The sequence below is a fragment of the Micropterus salmoides genome, unplaced genomic scaffold (genome assembly GCF_014851395.1).
Source record: "Micropterus salmoides isolate LMB-PRFRI ecotype aquatic unplaced genomic scaffold, ASM1485139v1 Ms_hic_scaffold_4, whole genome shotgun sequence".
NCBI classification, from domain to species: domain Eukaryota; kingdom Metazoa; phylum Chordata; class Actinopteri; order Centrarchiformes; family Centrarchidae; genus Micropterus; species Micropterus salmoides.
The window spans coordinates 24,767,392-24,792,443 of NW_024043372.1; the positions used below are offsets into that span (position 1 = coordinate 24,767,392).

Sequence of the window (25,052 nt, forward strand, 5' to 3'; positions counted from 1 at the left end):
ACATGCATACATGTACACAGTGTGTTGGAGCATGGTAAAGGATGCTGGAATAAATAATGTGCAGGTGTTATGTATTTAAGGTAGGTGGATATGATACAGTATATACAATATACCAGTATGAACAGGAATGAAATACAGAATGACAAATCAATCATAAGTAGTAACCAGTAAACAGGTTGCTGATTAGAGACAGAGTTACTGGATTGTTGCAAAGGAATTGTTCCTGACACCATGAGTTAGAAGTCAGCTGTTCATCAGAGTGATGGCTTGTGGGAAGAAACTGTTCCCGTGTCTGCGTACAGTGCTCTGTAGCGCCTACCAGAGGGGAGAAGCTAAAGGACTCTTTAGTATCTATTTGAATTATTTCCTTTTTTTTACAATGATGTACCACAGTGACCACAATCAGGAGTGACAGATGCAGCACACATGAAAACTGATGACTGAAACACCAGCTGCAACTCTGTGTTCCTCCAGCAGAGGACATTAGTGGGTCAGTGATGCCTCGCTGAGAGAAGGTAACTCAGTGAAGTATTATTTGTACATGTAGAAGAAGTCTGTTCCAGAAATATCACAACTTTTATTTAGCACATATATACAGACATGAATAGAGTATCTTGTCTGTGGTGTGTTGTTGGGCTACATTTTGATCAGATCCATTGACATTTTGACTTATAGATCAAATGTGACACAGAAGATTCTACAATCCATTGTCAAGACTATTTAAAAACATGCGACATTTTCATAAGGCTTACACCAACTGATTAGTACAAATGAAAGTATATATCCTATATGCATTATAAAGTCTATAGAGAGCAGACCTGCTGCCACTGCATTACTGCAATCAATCTATTAATACAGGCTATAAAGGTAACCCTATGTTTTATTATTACCATTTATTACATACCATTTTTAAAACCACATATTTGCATTTCAGAGCCCTTGATTTTACTTTACTGGTTCACACAGATACTTTGACGCTCAGTTTGGGGAGCTCTGCATCGGACAAGCTCGTGCAATTCCTAAATATTAGCATAGGACATATCTACATGAAGATTAATCATCAGTGGGTTTCTTGTTCAAATGCACCATAGATATGTAGATGTGTGCGATTTAGAAGATGATGTGGAATAGTCATGGGGGAATCCATGAAGCGCTTTTTAATTTTATTTTTTAAATTTCTTTTTACAATTTACACCATAATAAACCATTTACAACAATAGGCGCAGTGAGCCATAGTTTATGTCATCATCATAGAAACCTAATTGGGCTATATCTCTAATGTGAGACATTGTTTGTGCACTGTAAAAAACATTTATACTCTCATAACAGTGCGCGCACCCTCCCTTCGCTCTGTCCCTCTTGACTTGGTGACAGACCTAAAAGCCTTTTGTTACAATCTTAGCCAATGGAGACGGATTACGACACTGGGCAGCTGAGATATATAAAGAGCCCCTTTTTGACCGCACTTGCACATTTTTCAGTGACACTTCTGAACACTCACACACCTCCATGGACTAAATTGTATAGAAGACCCCAAAACAACCATTGTACTACATATGAGCGGACTATGCATTCATCAGACAGATAATTTGTTCACTTTAAATCAAAACGGATCGCGCCGAGACACACTGGAACGTACTTTTTTGAAAATTTATTGCAAAATCTCCTGCTGCAAAAAAGCAACTTCGGCGTGATCGTTTTGGATTAGATGCATGTCACTGATCCCCTGCCTTTTGTAGGATAAGGCAAGGAGCGGCGCACAACCGAGGGATAACGGGATAAAGCGAGTGAAAAGACAAGAGAAAGAAAGAAAAAGTTGCATTGCCTGGTGTTCACGCATCGTCATGCCGAGGTACAACTTCTTACTGTGCTTGATGGTGCTCATCTCCCTGGGACAGTCGGGGAGCGATGAGCCCAATCTGCTCCTGCCTTCTGCCAGCGAGACGCCCACGGATGCCGGGCTGTCCATGCTGGACGAGGACGCCGGTTCCCACGAGTGCTCCGCCTGTGTTTGGAGGGAGCAGAGCAAAGTGCTAAGACTGGAGACCATCAAGTCCCAGATCCTTAGCAAGCTGCGCCTGAAGCAGGCGCCCAACATCAGCCGGGAGGTGGTCAATCAGCTGCTGCCCAAGGCTCCTCCGCTCCAGCAGCTGCTGGACCATCACGACTTCCAGGGAGACGCGTCGTCCCAGGATGAGTTTATGGAGGAGGATGAGTACCACGCCACCACGGAGTCCGTGATCACCATGGCCTCTGAGCGTGAGTAATAGTTTACAACCCAACAATATTGTCTCCAAATGCGTCATGCGCGTAATTGCGGAGCACATAGGTTCAAGTGACTCCGGCCTGCTGCGTGGACAGTGGAGCCGCTGGGGCTCATTCAAGTCAGTGACCTAACCTACTTTTTGAGATTCAGATTAGGGGTCCACTCTGTGTGTCTGAAGCGGGCTGATAAAATTAGACAGATGACTCTGGTCAGCTGTTGGCCACGGCTGTCAAAATAGTCGAGGGATTACGCGTGAACCTGATAAATCAATAATCAGCAACATAAAGGGCCACTCTGAGTCAGACAGCTCCAATATGGCCTGATGAACTTTTGTTTTCACGGGGATGATGATGATTATGGTGATGATGATGGAGGACTATGTCCTTTTGGAGCCGTGTCTAATATTTAGCTGCTGGACTCCTCGGTCCACCTGCTGTCATGTTCAAACTCCCTCTTTCAGATGATTTTTTTGTGTGTGTTTGACAGGGAGTAAACGCATGACAGACCCGTTTGAATGTCAAGTGCATTATTAATGATAATGCAGCATTTGGCTGGCAGTTGCATCACTTAATCCTTTATGCCTTCTTTTGCATAAAGGCCCTAAAATCTGGAGTTATGATCACGTCGTGAGGCCCCTCTGATTATTGCCACAATTTGCTCGCCCTCTTATAGTTTCCCATAAATCCACAGATAAGCCACAGGCAGGCCCCTTTTATAAAACAGACATTTTATAAAATTACTGTTGAACCCTAGCAGCTGTGCTCTATCAGTCTTTTATAGGAGGCTCTACCGGTTTCCCTGCTGTTCATCGCAGTGAGAAAAAGTGTGTCCAAAAAGCTGCTATTGTTCCCCTCATGCGGCGGCCCCCCTCGGCCGCACTTGCCTTTTAAATGCGAAGTTTATGGGCGCAGCTCGTTTTTTTTCACCACGAGTACACAAAGACAGAGAATCACTTAGGGTCGAGGGGAGTGTGTGACCTTTTCCTGGCAAATCGCGGGGTTCAACAACATTTACACACGTAATATATTCTGCACAAGGCAGATAAAACACACTCCAAATAATCAGTTTTTTTTACTCCATGAGTGAACAAAGATACCCTATGTGCAGGAGACTTATGTGCTCCTTGACATCCATTTATCTTTCTTTCTATCTATCTATCTATCTATCTATCTATCTATCTATCGATTTTTATGTTAAAAGAGCCTCACTTTCTTTTTTCTTTTTCTTTCACTTTCTTCTTTTCTGTCATCAGTTGTTTGATGTATATTTTAATATCTTGTAGTTTAATAACACTTCTTCACCTGCCAGCCCCACCTGTCTCTGTTATAGCAAATCAACATTCACTTGACATGTTGTTGTAACTGCAGGCTCCTCGAATGTCATCTGAATTTGACTTCCATCTTTCCTATTCCACCACTCTTTATGGTAGCTTTTAACATTTTATTTAAAAAAAAAAAAACTCTGTGAACCTTGCTTATTTAAGAATGGTTTCCTCTGGGAATTATTTTTGCTCTGGACTGACGCAAGTGATGTATTTTATCTTACAGGTGAATTAAGGAGGCATCAAAAACATTTGCTTTGTCATTTGTCAGCCGTTTGCTTTACGTGGAAGCTATTTTTAGGACATTTCCACAAAATAATCAGTATGTTAGTGCTTCAAGTTAGATCTGTCTAGGTATCTCTCTCTCTGTTTCTATTTTTATTACTTGCTCACAAACACACATCAAGGATGTATATGACACATACTGACAATAAAGATTTTGTATAATAAGTATAGCTGTTATCTCTGATTTGCAGATCAATCCAAATTAGATTTTTCCCTCTCCACCTGTAAATACAGACAAGATGAAACTCTGTATGTTTAATACACATCAGCACATTACAAGGGAAATGAACAAAATGTATTTTGGTTCCCATCCTTTTCATGGAAACACTCAGTCGGGAGGTTTGCCCATCACTTCAGATTTCATTACATTATATATTCATTTCCGTACTTACCCTAAGTCTTAACCCTAAAAACTGATGGTGTATGTTATGTGGACTTGCGTTTTATTCCTAAAAGGAAGATGAGTCCCCACAATGTGAATGTGTAAATAGGTTTATGTCCCCACAACATGAGTAATACATGCTCACTCTCTCTCTCTCTCTCTCTTACACACACACACACACACACACACACACTTACACACCATGCAAAGTGATTTGATACCTTCTTGAGCCAGAAAAGGGCATTATGCATGACACTGGCTAATTGCGTATTTCTAACAGGCTCATGCCAGCCAGAGGAGCTAATGACTGACATTACCGCTGTATCTGTCATGTTACAGCACTTCCTCTCTGTTCTGTTCTGTTTGCCTCATCTCTTCATGTCAGCTGCAGTTTTTATCATCTGCTCCTTCTCTCCCCCCTACGCCTCCATCCACCCCCACCTTCCTCCCCGTTAGCCCCCTCTCTCCTTCCTCGCCTTTTCTCCGGTACTCATGGAAGAGTTGAGAGAATGAGTGCATCTCTTTTGCCTGTGGCGCCTTAGTGATCCCACAGGATTAAAAGTGCCTTTTTCTGTCTCTGTGATAGAAGGAGGACTTCAAACGCAATTCCCTGCGCACCTCGAACCCAATCACCCTTTCACGGTCGTGCACACTGCCTTTGATGGGCCATGTGGGTTCAAACAGTACATACTGAACTGGACATGTGCCAGAGTTGCTTCTTAGTATTCACTCAAGGTACGTGGGTGCTGCAGTGGGGGTTGAGAGGGTCCATGCTTCCTGGTCTCTAATTACTATGAAATTTCATGGAAAAGTACAGCTATTTATATCATAGTGCGGCACTGAAACATCTCCCTCCATACAGCGAGTTGTGTAGGTAACTGCTCGCTCTGCTCGCTATTCATGCATGAAAAATGACTCAGTTTGGAGTTTATTAAGGGTCATTTTCTAGTGCAGTGTTGCGAATGAGTGTTTCTTATGAACAAATCTATTTGCATTAAGAGCTGAACTGCTTGATTTGGTATATTGATTGATTTATGTGTGAAATTGTGCATGAGCATGCATCCAAAGTATGTATTCTGGAGCTCAGTTTGTTTTGCCTGAGGTGGGGTGAGGATTTGACCCTACTAGGCTCCCATTTGTCACCTGTCCCGAGACATTAAGACCAGATCTTGCTCTGCCATCACTGACCGTCTCCTCCCTTCTTTCTCTCTGTCTCTCTGTGGATGTTTCGATGTTGATTAACCATGCACTATTCAAATGTTTGATTAAATACTTCTGCAGCATTAAATACTGAAAACCAAATTATACCGCCAGAGAACGTCAGGAAAAAGATTTGAAGAGAAGAGGCGTCTCTGTGGACTAAGAATACTGGCTAGATCAACTACTGTTGCACAAGAACTTAGTATATAGGCTGTTTGAGAAAAGCGTATTGTATTCTTGATCGTCTTTGCCCTTGAGTAAATTTGTTTTCTGAGCTTTGACATTTAGAGAGATTTTGAGTAATTTGAAAATTGTCCCGGAACAGAGAATCCAGCAGAGAGCAGCACTCGCTTACCCTCCCTCTGAGCCTTTATTACATGTTTAAATTTTATTACAGCGAACAGACATTGCCGGTTGTCCAAAACATAGGAAATCACTGGCTTTCTACAAGGGAAAATGTCACCTTTAAAGGAGTGAAAACTGATGTTTAGATCACATTTGAAACATTTCTAATGAACATTCAAATATTCTCATTACTTCTCACTTTTTATTTTATACCCACATTTTATGAGTGTCCATCATGAGTGTGTGTAGGCTAACATTAGAAAATGCTGTACTGGAATTGTTATGTAATCCTGTTAAGATGAGGCACATCCAGTTCAAGCACAGGCCTACACAACTCTTGAACATCCACACACATGTATACAAATCTATACAAATTTCCACATGTGCATACTTGTGTAGACACACGAGGATGCTCTCTCTCACACACACACACACACACACACACACACACACACACACACACACACTCACACAGTCACACACACTCCAGAGAAAAGTTCTCCTGTTGACAAAAAGGGTCACAGAGTTCACAGCTATGTGATATATTGGAAGAGGAGACTATTAACCTCATCGGGTCTCTTTCTTTGGCAGCAAAGACGAACCGGTAGTAACTTGAACACTTATCCCCCAGCGCACACACACACACACACACACACACAAAAAACAAGTCTTTTATAGTGTTGACCCTATAAAAGGGTCATTTCCTGAAGGTGCAGGAACCATAAAAATTAAGAGGGAGAGCGCTAAAAGGACAGAGCTGCAGAAGCCGGAGCGTCTTCAACTCACTGGCCAGTGTTTGCTGGAAGTTGATGACTATGTGAGGTTTTTATAGATTTATTTATTCCATGGAGGTCTCAGTTTGACTATGACACCTGTTCTCCCTGTGTAGTTGCTGTCATCACTTCAGAGAAAGATAAACTTTGGAGTTGAATTGTTTGGACACCGGGGGGTATGGACACTTTGTTTAAAAAGAGGTAAAAACTGAAGAAAGAAAGGTCTGTAGGACTGTAGAAATTGCACAACATACCGTCAACTTTATGGCTAATAAAATTTCAAAGGGACCAAAGTCTATTAATACAGAGACAATATTTCCCCAGGACCTCAGGAATCTCACTCCTTCCCCTATTCCCACGCTCCCATGTACCAGTCCCTGCAGCCGGCCTTTTCTCTTAGCATTTGGAAATATGTTTCTTTGGAATTTAATGCCTGCATTACCAAAAATACAACACAGAAGTTAGGAGAATGGATGTAATACTGCATTAATGCCAGTTTGGCAGCATGGCTGCGCAAGAATATATTTGTTTCCTTATTAAGAAAAAAAGACGATTTCACTGCTTGTGATCACCTTGTGAGCTCCTCGTTGCTTCTTTAAAGGATTTCAAAGAGTGTGATCGAGTGAGGTGCACCGTGGCTCATGCTGAGGGTATGAAGGGGGAAGGAGGGTGGCGGGGTGGAGGGAAGAAGAGAGTGAGTCCGCAGGGAGCAACAAGCATCCCAGTCCTATCCTAAAGGGACAGAAATCATGGAAGGGTTTTATAGGTACAATTAAAAAGACCTGAAACAGATGTTACGTTTCACTAATAAAGGAAATAATTACTTCACACCAGTAATTAAGCCCTGTGTAGGGACATGAGTGAGGAGGAGGAGGAGGAGGAGGAGGAGAAGGGGAGTGAAAAGATAAAATGGAGATCATTGAGGGGATTATTGTTGATGGATGCGTTCAGGCTCTATGTGGTCGTGTGCGAGGAGCTGCTGAGGATCAGTTTATGGAAGAGTCCATTAAATCTAAGAGGTGTTTAAGCAAAGGAAATGCTGCATGGGCATAATGCTGGATCCGATGAGACAGCCACTATGTCGGAAAGAAGCACAATTAACAGTAGATTACCTCACGATTATCTACATGAAAATTTAATTAGCCTCTTTTCCTGCTACAAAGGAGAGCTTCTCGCTGTATTTATCACCTGTCTATAGTATTTCTGCCTGCCGTACCCACATCACCCCAGGAAGGTCATTATGGCACACTTGAAGTGATTTCTTTAGGGAGCGGAGCCAAGTTTGATTTATATATAATGCACAACACAGATGGCATAAAGATAAGCTCATAAAGGGAAGGACAGATTTTTGTATGTTGCTTAGAAATTCTTGAGGAAATGGTACAGCAGAAAATGCTTCCTAGAGGGAGAGTTGGCACAATCTGCTCACACTAACTAGAGAAATCTCTTGGCTGACACAGATTTGGTATAATCTGCATGACTAGGATAGGTATTTTTATTATTTTGCGTGTAAAGTTTCAAAAGTCCTTCTCACTGTCAACATGAGCGGCATGGTGGCAAATTTCTCAACTCAGTTCCCAGAAGCAGTATCTCAGTAGCTAGCAGTCTGGGAAGCTGGTCAGGATCACGTCCTTATGGATGCATTAGTGGTCCACTGCAACAGACTGAAGCAACATACAGTATGAAGAAATATCTCAGACTTAAAATACAGAATTTTAATCTTTTTACACATTTTCTGGTGGGAAAATAGATTTTAGGACTCAATAGTAAATTAAACGCATTAAGAAGATTTTGCAATAGCAATGTCATAAAATGAAAACAAAAATTACATTACTATGTGTGTGTATGTGTGTGTGTGTATATATATATTATATATATATATATATATATATATATATGCTTATAGATAGATGGACAGGATTGTAGAAATTTGCTCCAAACAAGACAATAAAGTGAACTTTTTGTCATTCTGCTCAAACAAGATCAAAACAGATGTCAGTCATGCAGTTTAAATTATGATTCTTCTGCTGCAGGTTTTTGAATAATGATAAAATAAAGCGTAGCTTTTGTCATTCTTTTTCTTTCATGCACAGTCTTTAAGATTTCTTTGGTAATATAAATAAACAGTGACTTGATGATCTGCAGTGGAGAGCAAGTTGATTATGGGTGTAAATTTTGTTTTGCTTATTTCCCAGTTTAGTTGTTTCAATTTAATCAATAAATGTATCATGTTAACCTGTGATATAACCCAGACAAAGAAGTTTTATTTAAAGAATTATCTCACCATATTCGGTCACATATGGTCAGCATGCAAATCAAGAGATGATCCATGTTACATCTGTATGAGTTTTAAGTTACTATCACCTAAATAATAGTGGCTGAAATTCTAACCATATAATTACTCAATAGCCTCTGAAGTGTTTATTCTCTCCCTTCCGTTTTCCATCAGTCACCTCTGCGCCATGTCCCTGCTGAAGCCCTTGCCTCGGGCTTAATCTTACAAGAGGGTCATTGAATGCCATACACACTTGAGTAAACACATTTCAGATAGAGTCCAATAAAGAAAACTAATTTCCAACAACTGCAATTATTTTCCTGTATGTTTTGGCTGTGCGAATGAAGATTTAGCTGATTGACAGAATTTATGAATTTTGTAGAAGGTTGAAAAGTGAGGGAGACACACACACACACTGACACTACCCAGGTGTATTTGAGGAAACTTGGCTGAAACTCTCAGTAGGTGAAGAAAATAAATGTGAATAATGTTAGCAAGGAAGCCAAAGAAAGGTGGCTTCATGTTAACAGAACTCTGCTCAGTTTATTTTAGTTCAACATTTTAGTTTAAAGAGTACAAATTACACTGGCTGTCTATCTACTTTTGCACTGCCACACTTAGCTTTTCATCTTGCAGTGGTGTTTCTTTTAATAGAAATCCTGATGGCAGCGCTTAATTCAGATAATTCAAAATTGTGTTTAGATGTTTGCTTTTACCAAATATGTAAAACGTTTTGGATTTAACTTTTGAAAGCCGAGCAGAACATTGTCCTGTGACGTTAACGTCTTGCATGCATGTGTGGATGCACACAAACACAAGCGGTGAGACCCCAGCATGCTTCCTGCTGTCCAGCTGTCCACCTTATTGCAGTTCACTGCACGCTCGCTCTTTTCCTCCTCTGTCCCCATCCTGCTAGAGACGTCCCGCAGACGTTTTCCTTATAATACCAACATGTATAACCCCAACACTAAAAACAATGAGTTCTGTTTGCTGACGACGGTCAGTTTGGAGCTTGCAGGTTTATGTGTGGTTGCATGTTTCCGAGTGCGTGTGTTCACTGAGCTAGAACAGGGAGCATTAGGAGGTGTCTTTTGTTACTCCTGGGGGGCTACTGTGCTCAGTCCTAATAGGAGTCTTGTGCCTGCCGTTGTCCCAGGGGAGGGCATTTGAATGAGGGGGTCTAACTTCACACACACACACACACACACACCCACTCCTCCTCCATCCCCAGCTCGAGCCCGGCCTCCCCCACCACCCTCTCCCGTCCCTTGGGACTGGCCGAGAGACAAAGAGGGAGTGGGGCTGGGGTGGGATGGGATGTTTGAGGGGGTGCACTGTGGCCCCTGTCTTATTAGAAGGGTCGTGAACGTGTCACGATGATTAATATGCCGAGGTGCGTGGGGATACCCTTGAGTCAGATTTATTCAACATGAAGGCTCCCAAACACACTATCACCACAAAATGGCACATTTGCATTTCCCATTAAGAAAGAAAAATATAGATATATATGCAAATGAAACTCCTATCTAGGTTTATTCCATTATGCATCATCCATTTGGACATTAACAATAAGTGACCATTCCTCTCCCCTCCTTATTTAACTTGTGGATTTTCACCTGATTGGCACATGTATACAATATGCACACAACTGCCTTTCAAGAGTTTAGATAAAAAAAGTGAACTCTAATAACTTCTCTCTTTTTTTTGATAAAAGTGTAAAGGTCATTTAAAATAATTTTTTCAGACTGACATCATTCACTGTAAAGCAAATTCATCATTAAGTTGACTTTTTTTTTTTCTTTGCTGCCTGATATTTGACAAAGAAGGTTAAATCATTTTAAATTAAATAACTAATGTATGCTTTCTGATCTTGTTCATCATTGGGTGGGAATCTTTTAAAAGTATAGCGAGGTTGCTAAAGTTTTAGCATGGGGAGGCGCTAGATGCAGCAGCACAGAAATCAATCTCACAACTCTCCAGCTACTATAACATCACAACAACAGCATGTGTTGGCAAACTAGAAAGCTGAATGTTCGTGGGCAAGTCATTTAACGCTACCTGACACAAAAATCATGGCTCGGCCCAATCCACTTTGTTTGTTTCCTATTAGCAGACCGCGAGGACATAATTGTTGAATTTGACAAAAAGACATATATTGGATTAGAATCACCTTTAAGCACCCTTGGTGGTAGTGGTAACTATTCATTGTATAACTACACCTTAGCTTCCCCTCTCCATCTGTTTTCAGCAGTTTAACTGGCTCGTGCTCCTGTACCCAGTTTGGTTATTAAAAGCATTTTACTTTGAAACCGGCTGTGGTCGAATTAAAATGGACAGATGGCATGGTGAATAAACCCTTATATTCTATATGTCTCCCCTAACATACATGTATAGGAGGCTCTGAGCTAACTATGGGACACAGGTACCCAGGGAGTCCACCAGATGTTTGATAGGCTCACCTGCAGGCCTGCTGCGTGCTGGCAGTAAAATTCATGCACTGCATATGCTGCAATTAGACCACAGGGAAATAAGCTGCTGTAATAATGAAGTAGACTGGAAACATGAGGAGGAAAAGCAAACAAGCTGTTTCCTTTGGAAAAACACAGCCTCTGTCCATGCGTACTTACTTGGGTTTTACTTGGTTTTTACTTTTTAAGTAAAACAAAAAGAGCGTTTTCACTGTGTAGGAACTAGATTCTATCTTCAGTTTGGCTGAGCTCCAGTAGGTGGTGCTGAATGCAAAAAAAGAAATCATATCCTTTCTGCAGGATTGACTGAACTATAACTGAGCAAACTGTTCAGGAAATTAAGCCATAAAAACAGTCCTGCAGTTGCAGTAAAATTGAGATTGTTCAACAATAATGTGTGGCAGCAGGAGTAAAGTTAGTTCAGGTAGAAGGATTAAATGTCCCATTGGTTTTTTGATCTTTACAAGCTAGTTTTGCGTAGAACGCTCTGCCAAGACGTGGGGTGTAATAAAGGTGCAGACATTCATCCTCTGGTTTGCCTCTTACGGCACTTATATGATCTATAAAGGCACAAATTGATTTCACCTATCAATGCAGGCATTGTTTAACGTGACGTAGCTCAGATGTTGTGCATGTGTGTTTAATAACCAGGGTCCTAACTGGATCATGTTGTATAGGCTCTGCTTCTCAAATTACTCCTTCTCAAGAAAGGCCACTGCTCGAGAAACTGAACCATTTCAGCTCTGCAGTGTTTGGTGGTTTGCCCCCCCCAAAGACCCCAACAAAAGCGATAAAAATAGCTGTTTGCAAAGGAAGAGCTGGTGTGTGTCGGTCCCCATCTGCAGCGATTAAAAACAACAAAAAAGTAGTAATCACAAGTAAACCCCAAGCAAACTGCCGAATCATTCATTCCCAGTTTTGTGCTGATGAGCAAACACAACACCACCCACGTTAATTGCTGTGACCCCAGCAACCCACCAGAAGGAACATTGACATATTGTTTGTCCAGCGTGAGACACTTTATAATTTACACTCACTAATGACTGGAAATACAGGCTGAAGGACCACGTCTGTCCCTGGCTTGGCCCTTATTCAATGTTCGCCCTGGACTCTTCTAATGGATAGTCCATCTGTACCTCAGTGAATTCATATCCCTCAATGCATGCCTATAATTCAATTACAAGACTTGTTTGGTGTAAAGGGTTTGATAAATAATTCACTATTGGCTGGAGAATCTCCACCCTAATCAAAACAAAAACAAACTTCATCTCATTCAGCACTGTTGTGTTTTAAATGATTCCATGGTAAAAATGTAAAAAAAAATAAAATAAAAAAAGCATGTTGTGAAGAAAGACATATTACCATTCCCATAGGGTCGACCTTGACCTTCAAACTCAATCTGGCTATTAGGACTGCCCCTCCCCAGCACCCCTGAGATGTAAAGAGGGTGACGGTTTTGACCCCTGATCCCATTTCTTAACTAGGCTGAGGAGCCAAATAACCTTTTGACCCAGGAAGCATTTTCAGGTTGCCTGAGCAACCTCCGATTTGGCAGTGATTGGCAGGTCCATACAGTTTCTTTATCTTCTTTTTTTTTAACAGAGGGGACAGCAACACTCCTCTGCAAGATACATAACAGAAAACGACAGTTTAGGAGTTGTAACGTGTCAAATATGCTCAGAGAAAATGGGCCGATTAGATATTCTATTGTACTCAGTTGGCACATTATTATGCTAGATAGATGCAGAATAAATTTCCCTTAATAAATGAACGCTTTACATGGAAATGAATGTGTGAATGGAATGGATGGATGGATGTCATTATATCAGATGGAGGTCTATGTAAATTAACTATGTGCAGATTTGACATGTGGTGCAAATCACAGAAAACACCAGCGCCGAGGATCATGACAGGAATAAATCTGCCTATTTTGGGAGACACCTTGTGTTCTTTGACGTAACCCTTAATCCACACCCCAAATATATTTTCAACAAAGGGCGAGCCACTAAAACAAACTTGAGATGTTTTAATTTTGCTGGTTGTAATGTAGGGGTAGACCATTTCATTATGATTGACCCAGGGGAATCTAAGGTTACCATCTGGCCACTGGCCACCATTGCTGATCCTTGTTTTAATATGCAAATGTATCTGTTTGTCCAACCTTGATGTAATCACAAATGTAACCTGACTGAATGGACCAAACAACAGGACCATGTGCACATGTGATAACCGACGGTCTTCATGCAGATGCGGCTAAAATGAGCAGTAAGACAAAAAAAGAAAAAAGATATACTGTTTTACAATGTAAAAGAAGAAATACTGATCATCTTCTCCCAATTAGGACTTTTTCTTTAAACTGCATTGACTCAAACTCAAGTATATATTATTGTTAGTAGTTTTTTAAAATCCTAATTAATGGACATCACAGAACAAAAAACATGGGATTGCATCTAGAAAACAAACAATATCCCATATGTTGTTCTCAACATATCCCAACAGTAGTGTGTTACAGAGCTACAGACTATGTACAACCAGTTGTGTAACATTGGAGTTGCAGATCTCTTGTAGTCTCTAGCATTATCATCAGTGCTCAAAACACAGGCATATCTTTCTTGTCAAGGTGCTGAGTGAGTCCAAAAAAGTGCATTTCTGCATGTCAAGGAAGTGCAGCACTGTTAACTGCTGCCTTTAAAATTCCTACTTTATTACATCAGGACAGTACAGTGTTTCGAGACCCAAGTTTAAGTTTTAGCTTTCATCTTTAAATCATCATTGCTGTGGTGAGGGCTACATATCTTTCAGTGTTTGATAATGGATTAAAGCACAACAGTAAACACAGAGTGTGTTCTAACTTACAGTAACTGTACCTTCTTTGACCACTGTCTCTCATTCCTTGCAGAATATAGTGTTAGTTAGTCTTATAGAAATTCTGTGAAGGTTCTCAGTCATCCAGGTCATAGTTATCCAAGGATGGTTAAAGTCAATAGCAACTGAACTTGTGCTATTTGCTACTGACTTTAAAATTCCTTTGATATTATAGAGGTTTGCACTTTAACAATAATAACATATTCCTATTTGCTGTGTGAATTTTTGAAAGTCTCAGCTAAAAGGAGTTACTCTGGGAGATATTGTTGATCCTGTGTGCCCTATTGGGTGGAAATTCTCTTTTACATTTGAAAGTCCTTTCTGAGCTCTATTAGAGAGGATATCTTTCAGTTATGTGGCCCCGTATGATCGTTGTTATTACCAATATGTGAATCAGAGTATCCCCGTGACCTGACCCCAGACAAGCGGTTCAAGATGGATGGATGGAATCAGGATGGATGGTTTGTTCCTTTGATGGATGACTGAGCACAGTGCAGCTGTCTCTGTTTTATTTGTGCCAGTCAGCTGCAATATTTATTTCTGAACCCCTCGGTCTGGTCCAGGGTTGTTGTAATGTAGATTGTTCATTTCATGTTTTGGGACTAGTGAACCTACATTGAGTTGATTAACTATTATGCATTTGCTGTTCCAAGAAATAATGATAATGTTTTGTACTGGGCTTTGCTAATACAACCCCCTACGATGCACAGGAAGTTATGTGTTTGGATCCAATGATGCAGGAACAGGCAGAGAAGAGCACCACCTGCAGAATCCCAAATTTCACCAGCAGAACAGAAATGCTTGTCCCCAAAGCACACACACAGAAGCAAAATGACTTTGTGTCTAGTGGACTGTGGTGGAAAGGGAGATGACATGAGATGAAGGGATAGAGAAATGGGAAGGACATGCAACAAAGGTCCTTGGTTAGACATGAACCAAGGACGTTGCGATTCATGTCTTGGATCAAACACTGTTTAAAGTAGTGCTCAGACTTGAGATCTTGATGATCAATGCATATAGTGTATTGCATATACAGTATATATAAATGTAACTGTCTTCTTTTCCACAGCGGAGCCCCTGGTGCAGGTGAATGGGAAGCCGAGCTGCTGCTTCTTCAAGTTCAGCCCCAAACTGATGTTCACTAAGGTGCTGAAGGCCCAGCTCTGGGTGTACCTGCGACCGCTGCAGCAGACCTCCACCGTCTACCTGCAAATCCTCCGACTGAAGCCCGTCACGGAGCAGGGCAGCCGCCACATCCGCATCCGCTCCCTGAAGATAGAGCTCAACTCCAGGGTCGGCCACTGGCAAAGTATTGACTTTAAGCACGTGTTGCAGAACTGGTTCAAACAGCCGCACACCAATTGGGGAATCGACATCAACGCCTTTGATGAGAGCGGCAATGACCTGGCAGTTACCTCGCTGCGACCCGGGGAGGAGGGGCTGGTAAGGACCGTCAGACCTGCCCTTGGGGGGAATCGTTTTCAGATTGAGATTTTTGCAAATTCATATTTCAATTAAAGGAGTGCAGCCAAATCATGTTAGTGAAAAAAACTAACTTCTGATCTGTATTAATAACTGGACTGAACTAAAATTTACTTGAAGAATAGCAGTGATGTCATCTCCCATTCTCTTTCTCCACATATTTTCTGGTTATCCCTACTGTTACTGTTAAAACTTTTTTTTTAAATTCAAAATGGAAAAGTTAAGAGTTAAATATTTTAACATATTTGCGGTCTATCTAGTGAGGATGCAATACAGGCTACAATACTGACAACTGTGTAGTCTGATTTGATGTTTCCCTACAATATTTGTTTTCTACAGAAGCCCTAAGCAGCCATCGATTCAACCATTTTTTTACTCCGTTTTTCCTGTGATAACGGGATCATTTTCTCGTGATCTCGAGATAACAAAACAGCAGTTTAACACAGTGGTTTAATGGTAATTTCACTGTGTGTAGCAGTATCACTGGTTAGATCAGTTGGTAGAGCACAGAACTTATATTCTTGGAGTTGTGGGATTGATCCTCGCAGATGACCAACTTTATTTTATTTTTACACTTATTCATAATCTTCTTCAACAAAGTTCTTATGAAGAGACAGGAAATTGTTTCACCTCCATCAACCTATGAACTTTTCATTTCATTCCCAAGCAGAGGAAATTCCTCTGGTTCTCATTCGGGGCAATCCATTTAATGTTACACATAACTTTGAAATAGCCATGGGAAATGTGTGATTGGATTCCCCTGAACCTATTCATAACAACTTTGCTGAAGAGGATAATAAAAAACACACAAAAGAAGAAAAAAAAGTTGCGCTCTACCAACTGAGCTGACCAGTCACACAGCAAAGTGCCCTGAAATTATCATAAAGAAACACACCGGCCGACCCTTGTATTCCGCTATGGTTTGTTGATTGTTGATCTTGAGATGGTTTGTTGATTGTTGATCTTGAGATCGCGAGAAAATTATCCCGTTATCACAGGAAAATGGAATAAAATAAAAATTTGAATGGATGGCAGCTTAGGGCTTCTATAGTTTCCTACCTTTCGGTTAACCACTATTAATTTAATCTAAAATCTGTGCTACATCGCCGCACACCGGCAGCGTCATACAGAAATGTGGACCCTGAACATAGGCATTCTCAGTGGATGGAAGATGGATCTTAGTGGATGAGCACAAAAAGGATTGTGTTGCATCATGTAGCATCAGTCTGCATTATAAATACTAAAAAGGATCAAATACTACAACTGAGTGTTGACATTAATAGCGGTAGGCAATTCAGTGTGCCCCATACTGACATCAAAAGCCATGTTTTGAACCACGACCAAAGTAGCTAGCAGCTATACTTTTCTGTAAAAGCAGAAATGGTTTTGAACAAACCTGTAGCCGACACAATGTTTTCATAAAGCTGCATTCACTCTATAACAGCCTAAATCCCAAAGCCAAACCGTAGAGAGAACAGCTCCCCTCTGACTGATGTTACAGGTCCACCTTAAACACAAACATGTATTTGTTATGTTAGTTAAAGGTGGGCTCTGTAAATGGGAAACCGAAAAAGTGACTTGGATCAAGCCACACAACATTATTTCAGCTATGATTTGTGTGTCAGGTAACGTGAAATTACTCGCCCACGGACATTCAACTTACTTTCTAGTTCACCACACATGCTGTTGTTAGCTACAGAAGCAGTTGTTAGTATCGCTGTCTGGAGCTGGTGTGCATCTCATTCTCTCTGCATATTCACAGCATGTAGCAACAGTTTGCTAACACACAACTTCGCAAAGGTTATATGCTTGCTTATAGTACTTGCTAATACTTGCTGTGGGCAAGTGGTCTGTTGAAAGCTGGACTCAAAAACCTCCATCCTGCCACTTTCACTACTTAGGGGATCTTCAAAAGTCTAACATTTAGTTTGTTTTAATTGTTGCTTTTAAGATTGTGGATAATGTTTTTCAATCCTATCCGTATTACTAAATGGATCTAAAAAACTAACAACATACTGCTTAAAAAGGGGAGTTTGTAAACCAGTCATGTATCGAAAGTTGAAATTTGAACAAGTCAGTCATGACCACTCTATATTTAGATCAGTCCAGAGAACACAGCTGCTTTGTTTGGATCAGTCTTCACCAATGTCATCAGCACATCCCATCTTCAAGTCTGCTGCTAACTAAGACCGGTGCACAATATATTTACGATGCTGATCACATATTCTTCATAGCTGCCTTTTACACTATGCGTGCATCTTCTGTGCACACTATTCTTCGTTTTTGAGGCTTGCAATGAATTTTTTCTTTCCACATGGTGGTGAAAACGAAATTATTCCTTCACAGGAGGTTCAATTAGGAAATAAAATAGGAAAGATCATATTCTTTTGCAGAATGTGAATAAGGGGTTTGCATGGATGAGTTCAAACTTCGTCTTAAGGCAAAACCATCCGTGAGCCAGTAATCTAGTTAGAAAATCCCAGAGTTACTGCCACTGACAGTTACATGCAAACATCTATGTTGAATTATGTAGGCCACTCACCCAGTTAAGTAACACCAAATATTTACCAAGTGATCATTTGGGTCAGATCTTCACAACACATATCAGAGGTCAGCTCTGGTGTCTTGGCCAATAAATCGCTGCCCTCTGAGCACACAGCAGTGTGCAATATTATTCTTGAACAAAAAAAAAGGAAAAGATCAAAAACACAGGCAAGTGTACCAAAATAAAACAAAACACAACAAGCAAAGAAAGAATCAAACTCTGCCTCTCCCTGATCCTCTGGGTCTTTTTTTCTACAACAAAAGCCCTAAAGGCCAAGCTGACATGGTCTCACCCCAACGGCCTTTCAGCTTATTTCCTCTTTTGAATGCGTCACAGAAAACTGTGCTCGAGCCCAGCTGGAATCACTGTGGGGAGAGGAAGGCTTTGTAAAACAAACATGATGGAGTAAAATATTTGATCCGCTCGCTTTGCCCAAAGGTCAAGGTTGTAGTAGCCTGCAGATGACCTCCTAGGTCATGGATCAAACCAAGCATACAGAGTCAGCCATTGGCGTAAGGAAAGGCTAGTGTCTATCAATGACAAATTAATTCCGATGTTTTTGTGAAATTTCAGATGAGTGGGTTTTGAATATAAAGGGGGATTTAAATCATTTTCTTGGAACTGGCTCAACTAAATGGAATGCAGTGGTTTTAATGTATTTAATTACACGTGTGCTTTTCCTGCTATGATAAGTCAAAATTTATTTTCTGTTATAATGGTTACTAATCAGACGCTTGGAGGAGACTAGATGGCTTTTACTGTAATCAATACGTTTTTAAAATGTGCGGGACAGCATAGTTGTAAAATGACACAAAATCAACAGGTTAAGCTTATTGGTTTATTTCACTCTGGTTTCAGAAGTAGTACGACCTTTTATGTATAATCTAGAACCGATTAACATCTGGTGTATCAGGTTAATGCTGTTAACTACCTGGCTAGATAGAAAACCCTCAGGATGTGGTACTTATATACGAGGACTGAAAACTACTGCACAGCAAACATTCTGAGTTATCATAGTAGGAAAATCATAGGTGTCACAAATAATAACAATAATAATAGTAATCATCATCATCATCATCGTCTTCATCATCATCATCATCATCATAATAATAATAATTAGTGGCTCTGTTCTATTTAAGTGTCCCAGTAGTTCAGCATTTTTGGGAAATATGAGTATTTGCTTTCTTGCCGAGAGTGATAAGATAGATATAACTCTCGAGTATGTAGCTGAAGCTGGGAGGTGATTAGCTTAGCAATAGCATGAAGAAAGGAGAAAACCGTTAAAAAAATAAGCATACCAGCTTTAAAGCTCCTTAGTTAACACATTGTCTCTTGTTTGTTTAATCAGTACACAAACAGAACTGTAAAAATGACAGAGGTTTCAAAGAGAACAGGCTGTAAATCTTGGCAAACATCTTGTGGCAGCTGTAACTTGTGACGTTGACGTGGCAAGCAGCGGACAGACTGAAGAGCTGAGTGGATAGATAAACTGTTACAAATAGTTACAGTCCCCCCCCCCCCCCAAATCACAACATGTCATTTTACACTTTACTTTGTGTATGGATTAAAAAAAACAAGCCACAACATGTTAATTATTGAGTTTTAGAGGCGTTGGTGAGGTATCTTTATGCTAAGCTAAGCTATAACCCCTTTGCTCTAGCGTCATAGTTAACACACAGACATGAGAGTGGTTTTGATCATCTCATCTAACTCCTTGGGTGACAGAAGTATCAAAAAATCATTAACTCAGCCATGTTGTTGTTGTTGTTCTCTTATAACCACCTCTTTCTCTCTGTCCTGCCCCCCCCCCCCCCCCAACCCCCCTGATTCCAGCAGCCGTTCCTGGAAGTGAAGGTTCTCGAGACGACCAAACGTTCTCGGAGAAACCTCGGCCTGGACTGCGACGAGCACTCCACCGAGTCTCGCTGCTGTCGCTACCCTCTGACTGTGGATTTCGAGGCGTTCGGCTGGGACTGGATCATTGCCCCCAAACGTTACAAAGCCAACTACTGCTCCGGACAGTGCGAGTACATGTTCATGCAGAAATACCCGCACACCCACCTGGTGCAGCACGCCAACCCCCGAGGCTCCGCAGGGCCCTGCTGTACTCCGACCAAGATGTCCCCCATTAACATGCTCTACTTCAATGACAAGCAGCAGATCATTCATGGCAAAATCCCAGGGATGGTGGTGGATAGATGTGGCTGTTCTTAGGCTAGAGGGGAGATGCACACTTGTGTACAGCCACCATCGCATCAAACCATCCAAAACCCTTACGGAGCTCTCCCCTGGCACCAGAACCCACTCCTCGGCACCAGATTTCACTTTTTGCTCAGACACAAAATCATCCCACTGGGTTTCATCCAGTAATTAAATTGATTCTAACTGTAAAAAAAATGTTTAAATGAAACATGAATCAAAAAAAAAGGACTGAGTGATGGAAATACAGTACATTATGAATGATTTAAAGAGGCTGTCCTTGTGGAGCAGCTTCAGAAAACGGTAAATGAGACAAAACTATGTTATAGAGTACATGTTAGTTTTGTGGGTTTTTAAAGATTTTGTTTTTTAAATGGCATCTTTGTGAAATGTCCAGGTTAGTGGATTAGATGACAGGAGACATAAGCATTTACAATATTTTTAAAGCAATTTCAATCCTACGGTGAGTTTGGAAATACGTAATTTCACAAATACACTTACTTAAAGGTGACATTTGATCCACAAAAATGTTTGCAAGGGGGCATGATCAGTATTATTTTGCAATCCTTTACTTTAACAAAAGGAACAAAATCCATGCTGATGTGAGGAGGGTTTACCGTTAGAAATACTCTTGGCATATATCAAAAATCTTGTTTACAGATGTTTAGAGATGTGCTGTAGAGATGTAAAGTGTTGAGGAGATCCAAAACCAAACCTATACCCTCTATTAATGTATAACACCCCAGTGTGACATTCTCGAGTATCTACGAAACCTTTCACAGTTACTTTGATCTTTTTTTTATTTGTAGTCTTGTAAAACTCGAAAAGGAAAAGGGAGAAAAGAGGTTATACTATGTTAACTCTATCTTTCCAAGCAGATAAATAAAGCCAGTATAGCTATTTCTGCCAGTCTGCAAAAGTAGATAATACAGATTTAGGTTCCACTTGCACACTAAAATCTAAAAAAGTACTGTAATGCAGATGCACTCTGAAGTCATTCGGCAGTGCCCGGGAAAGTAGGAGGAGCAGGGTCCTGCAGGATGACAAGAACACGACAGATTTCCTTTCTTCTTTACCTAACAAAGGAAAATACACTTTAACACCTTCGACTTTTGCATTAAACAGAGAAGCAAATGCACAGTTTCCTAACTTGAATAGGCCTGGGACATGTAATAACAAACAGAAAACAAAATCCATCCCCTGAACACTTGGGGGTGTCAGTATGCTCAAGTGTTCACCCTGCTGTAACCTGAACGCATTATTGAGCTGAAAATAGCACAAAACATGATTACAGTAATATCACTAGAAGTTTACACAGTAATACTTACAGCAGTGTTCACATCTGTGTTAAAATAACAGGTAAATTAAGAAAGAGCTCCATTGCTCACACAGACCCATTTCATTCAGAATTCTACTTTCCCAATACTACTTTCAGAAAAATAAGAATGCAAAGTGTTTTAACTGCAGTACTGTACTCAGAAATAATAGCTTTTATAAATCACAACAAACCACATAACGTGTGCAAAAAAAATCAAGAGAATGTAACTCAACCACTGTTTTTAGCTTAGAGAACATATTTGATTGCGTTTTGAAATGCCCCCATCCACCTTTCACCACAACTGTATCGTCATTATTATAATGGAGAAAATATTGTTAGTGCTTGAACAGAGTAGATTAGTATGCTTGAAGTCTGTCTTTGTCTCCTGGCTGTCAAAGCAAAGATATCCTTTTGTTGTAAACGAAAGCACTATGCCGTTGGATAAAGGAAGAGCCTTCTGACATTATATAAATGATATATGTATATATTAAAAAAAGGGGGTACAAAATCCTTTTTTGGGGCACTCTACCTTACCAACAATAAATTTTGCACTATGGGACGTTTATGGCGTGAGGAGGTAAAGTGTTGTTTGTGTTTTACCAAGCACAAGAGAGCTTGTACAGTATAGGATTAAAAAAAACTATTCAAGCTTATGGTGATGAACCATAAACTAGAGAGGTTATCACTTCTTTTTGATACCATCACGCTTTCCTGACTTTTGTCCGAAGCGGGTGCCTGTCCATACACTCACACACTTCTTCGTCCAATCTGGAACCTGGACGTACTGTACCAGCGGCCTGAAAGGCCTCCTTGCCTACTTTGGGTGATAAGTCATGTGTATTATAAGTGTCTGGATCAATGAACATAGAATGCTTTAACTGGAAATGGCCCGCCCACCAACTTTAATCTGTTACCATGTTAGAGAGACTACGTCCTTTTGACTCAAACAATGTGTCGACTGTCTTGCGTAGACATGCTTTTGCCTTTGTGTGTATTTTAAGTGAAAGCACCCATGTAAGAATGGGAGGAGTATCCAGGGATTGTTAGCCAAAGTAGAGGATGACATGTTGTGTGCTGTAACTTTTGTGATCGCAGGAATATGCTAGAACATTTCAAAGGGAGGGAAAAAAGCTGGTTTAGGGGCAGTGGTTGGAAATAATTCAACTGGTCAATTGTCTATTTATTAATATTAATTACAATGCATTTCAAAGTCTGTCTACCTCACTTTAGCCTTCTAAAAAACTTGCTTTTTAAAAATTGTCATCCATTAATCTGTGCAAACATTTAACCCATAAGAACCCTCCCCCCATCCAAAAAAAAAAAAAACACGTAGATGAAAACCACAGGGTCCCCTTGCTCTCAGGTTCAGATTGAGTTGTTGACAAGAGTGACTGATGGTAGCGGCTCTGGTAATGTGTGGTCAAAAGAAATAATTAGCTGTGCCCACATGTATGGCTTGTTAAGAAGTTGCATTTTGAATTTTAGTGTTTGAATACTGGTATGTGTGAGAGTGTTTTCATATAAATATATGAGAGTAAGAAATCTCTATGTAAATACCTACCCAAATGTTGACATTTATGATGTTTTGGACAGGTTCACCGCTTCTAATGTTTTTCTCACTTTCCCCCTTCATTCCTCCGTTATTTGTGTAGTTTAAAAAAAAATCACCCCAACTTTGTAGTTTAATGGTTGTGCATATGAATAACTGTTCAATTGTTATTTTTGCCTTTTGTTGTTTATTTACTGTCATTTTTCTTTTGTACAATAAATCATTTATTTAGCTTATGTAATTTGTCGTCCATTTCTTACAGAGTCTTGTGCATCTATTTAACACTGCTCCCTACCTGGATTGGGATGTACCAGTTATTCATGAATGCCTACATTTGTGTGTAAGGTCCTTCTTAGACAAGTTCTTAGATGAAGGAACTAGCTGGTGAACATAGTGAAGCATTTAGCAGCTAAAGAACCAGATATTTCCCCCAGGAGTTACTGGAAACCAAATACAGAGCTAAAAGGAGAGTGAATATTGGACTTACATTCATCAGGTGGCCAGAAACACAATTCATGCTAATGTTGCTCCATATACGATGCATGTGTAAATATGCATGTTTGCTAACAGTTGCGTCATATCAACTAAAAAGCTGATAAGATGTCAGTGTTGTGTTCACAGCTTGTTTCTGGTCAAATCAGTCATTGAAGCTTAATGAAATGTCGAGACTTCACTAATGTGTAAACTGGTTGCTATGAAACATCAGCGTTAGTAGTATGCAGTATAGAGTGAGACACTTATGCTAACCAAACTTGACATAAAATGCTCTTATAGTCTAACATTATTAGTATAACATTTTGAGGTATTGTTATATTCTCATGAAATGTGATTGAAATTATTTTCAGTTTAACATTACATAATTATTAAACGGCCTTTTGCTCAAGTAGTAGGCTGTATCCACCATCCATGTCTATCTAAATAGGTCATAGATTAGCAACTAATGTTAGCTTTGTCAGTTCCTTCAGGTAGTTAAGCAATGCTACAGTTGGTTCTTCGTAAGTTCAAACGTAGCTTCAGAATAATATGTTTACTGAGTGAAAATGTCCGCATTATTAAATTAAAACAGTTTGGACCAAACAAACTTCTTACGCAATGTTGTATATAGTTGCTCCCACTAACTGCGTAACCAGCTAAAACAACAAAAAGTTAACATTAGCTTGCTAATATATGAACTGTTAAGAAAGAAATAATAATATTATACCGGTTATATATATTTAAATACAATTTTCGTTTCTCACTAAGTCATTCCTTATCTGGATACCCTTAATGGTGCAAACTGATTTTGTAAATCACTACTTTGAAGAACTTGGATTCATGCAAAAATTTTGTCATAGACTTCTGAATAGCGCAAACCAGTCCAGGTACACCTGGCTGGGTGTAAAAATTTGTTAAGCACTTTATTTTTTTAAGAACTAGTTTGTGCAGAGCAATCCATTAGACTTTAATGATGCCTAAGTCTCCACTTAGTAAACACTTCAGAATCATAGAAATATCACATGAAAATTTGGACTAGAAACCAAAAAATTATTTTAATATTTTTCCTTTTTTTTGACAGTGTGCAGCTATTCTGGAAATTATATTCTGTCTACGGGAATCGTAGTAGATTTTAGTCACTGGAATCAGAATATAAAATACGCCCTCCTCCCAAGGTTGCTCGCACATCTTCAGAAGCACACACACTTTCTTAAGCCACTGGTGGCATCCTGATTCTTGAAAAACAGTAATGGGCAGCAGAGGTGGCAGGAAGCAGATTCACCGCGAGGCTAATTGGTGAAAGAG

The 25,052-nt window shown here is 40.1% G+C and overlaps 1 protein-coding gene across 2 annotated transcripts; it reads left to right on the forward strand.

Annotated features, from left to right (window-relative positions):
* The first annotated feature begins 1,438 nt into the window (after positions 1-1,438).
* gdf11 (growth differentiation factor 11) lies at positions 1,439-23,509 on the forward strand. Of its 2 annotated transcripts, none has more exons than XM_038697853.1 (3): positions 1,439-2,259; positions 15,250-15,623; positions 20,041-23,509. In XM_038697853.1, exons 1-3 carry the CDS (start codon positions 1,845-1,847, stop codon positions 20,419-20,421), a joined length of 1,170 nt encoding a protein of 389 aa, XP_038553781.1. In that variant the 5' UTR covers positions 1,439-1,844; the 3' UTR covers positions 20,422-23,509. The 2 variants fall into 2 exon arrangements, with proteins under 2 accessions (XP_038553781.1, XP_038553782.1); XM_038697854.1 differs by having other exon boundaries at positions 1,441-2,259; positions 20,044-23,509.
* Positions 23,510-25,052: the final 1,543 nt, after the last annotated feature.

Coding starts and splice junctions, on each gene's coding strand:
- gdf11 (XM_038697853.1), top strand. CDS start 1,845: ATGCCGAGGTACAACTTCTTACTGTGCTTGATGGTGCTCATCTCCCTG. Junction 2,260..15,249: donor GATCACCATGGCCTCTGAGC/GTGAGTAATAGT, acceptor TCTTTTCCACAG/CGGAGCCCCTGGTGCAGGTG. Junction 15,624..20,040: donor GACCCGGGGAGGAGGGGCTG/GTAAGGACCGTC, acceptor CCCTGATTCCAG/CAGCCGTTCCTGGAAGTGAA.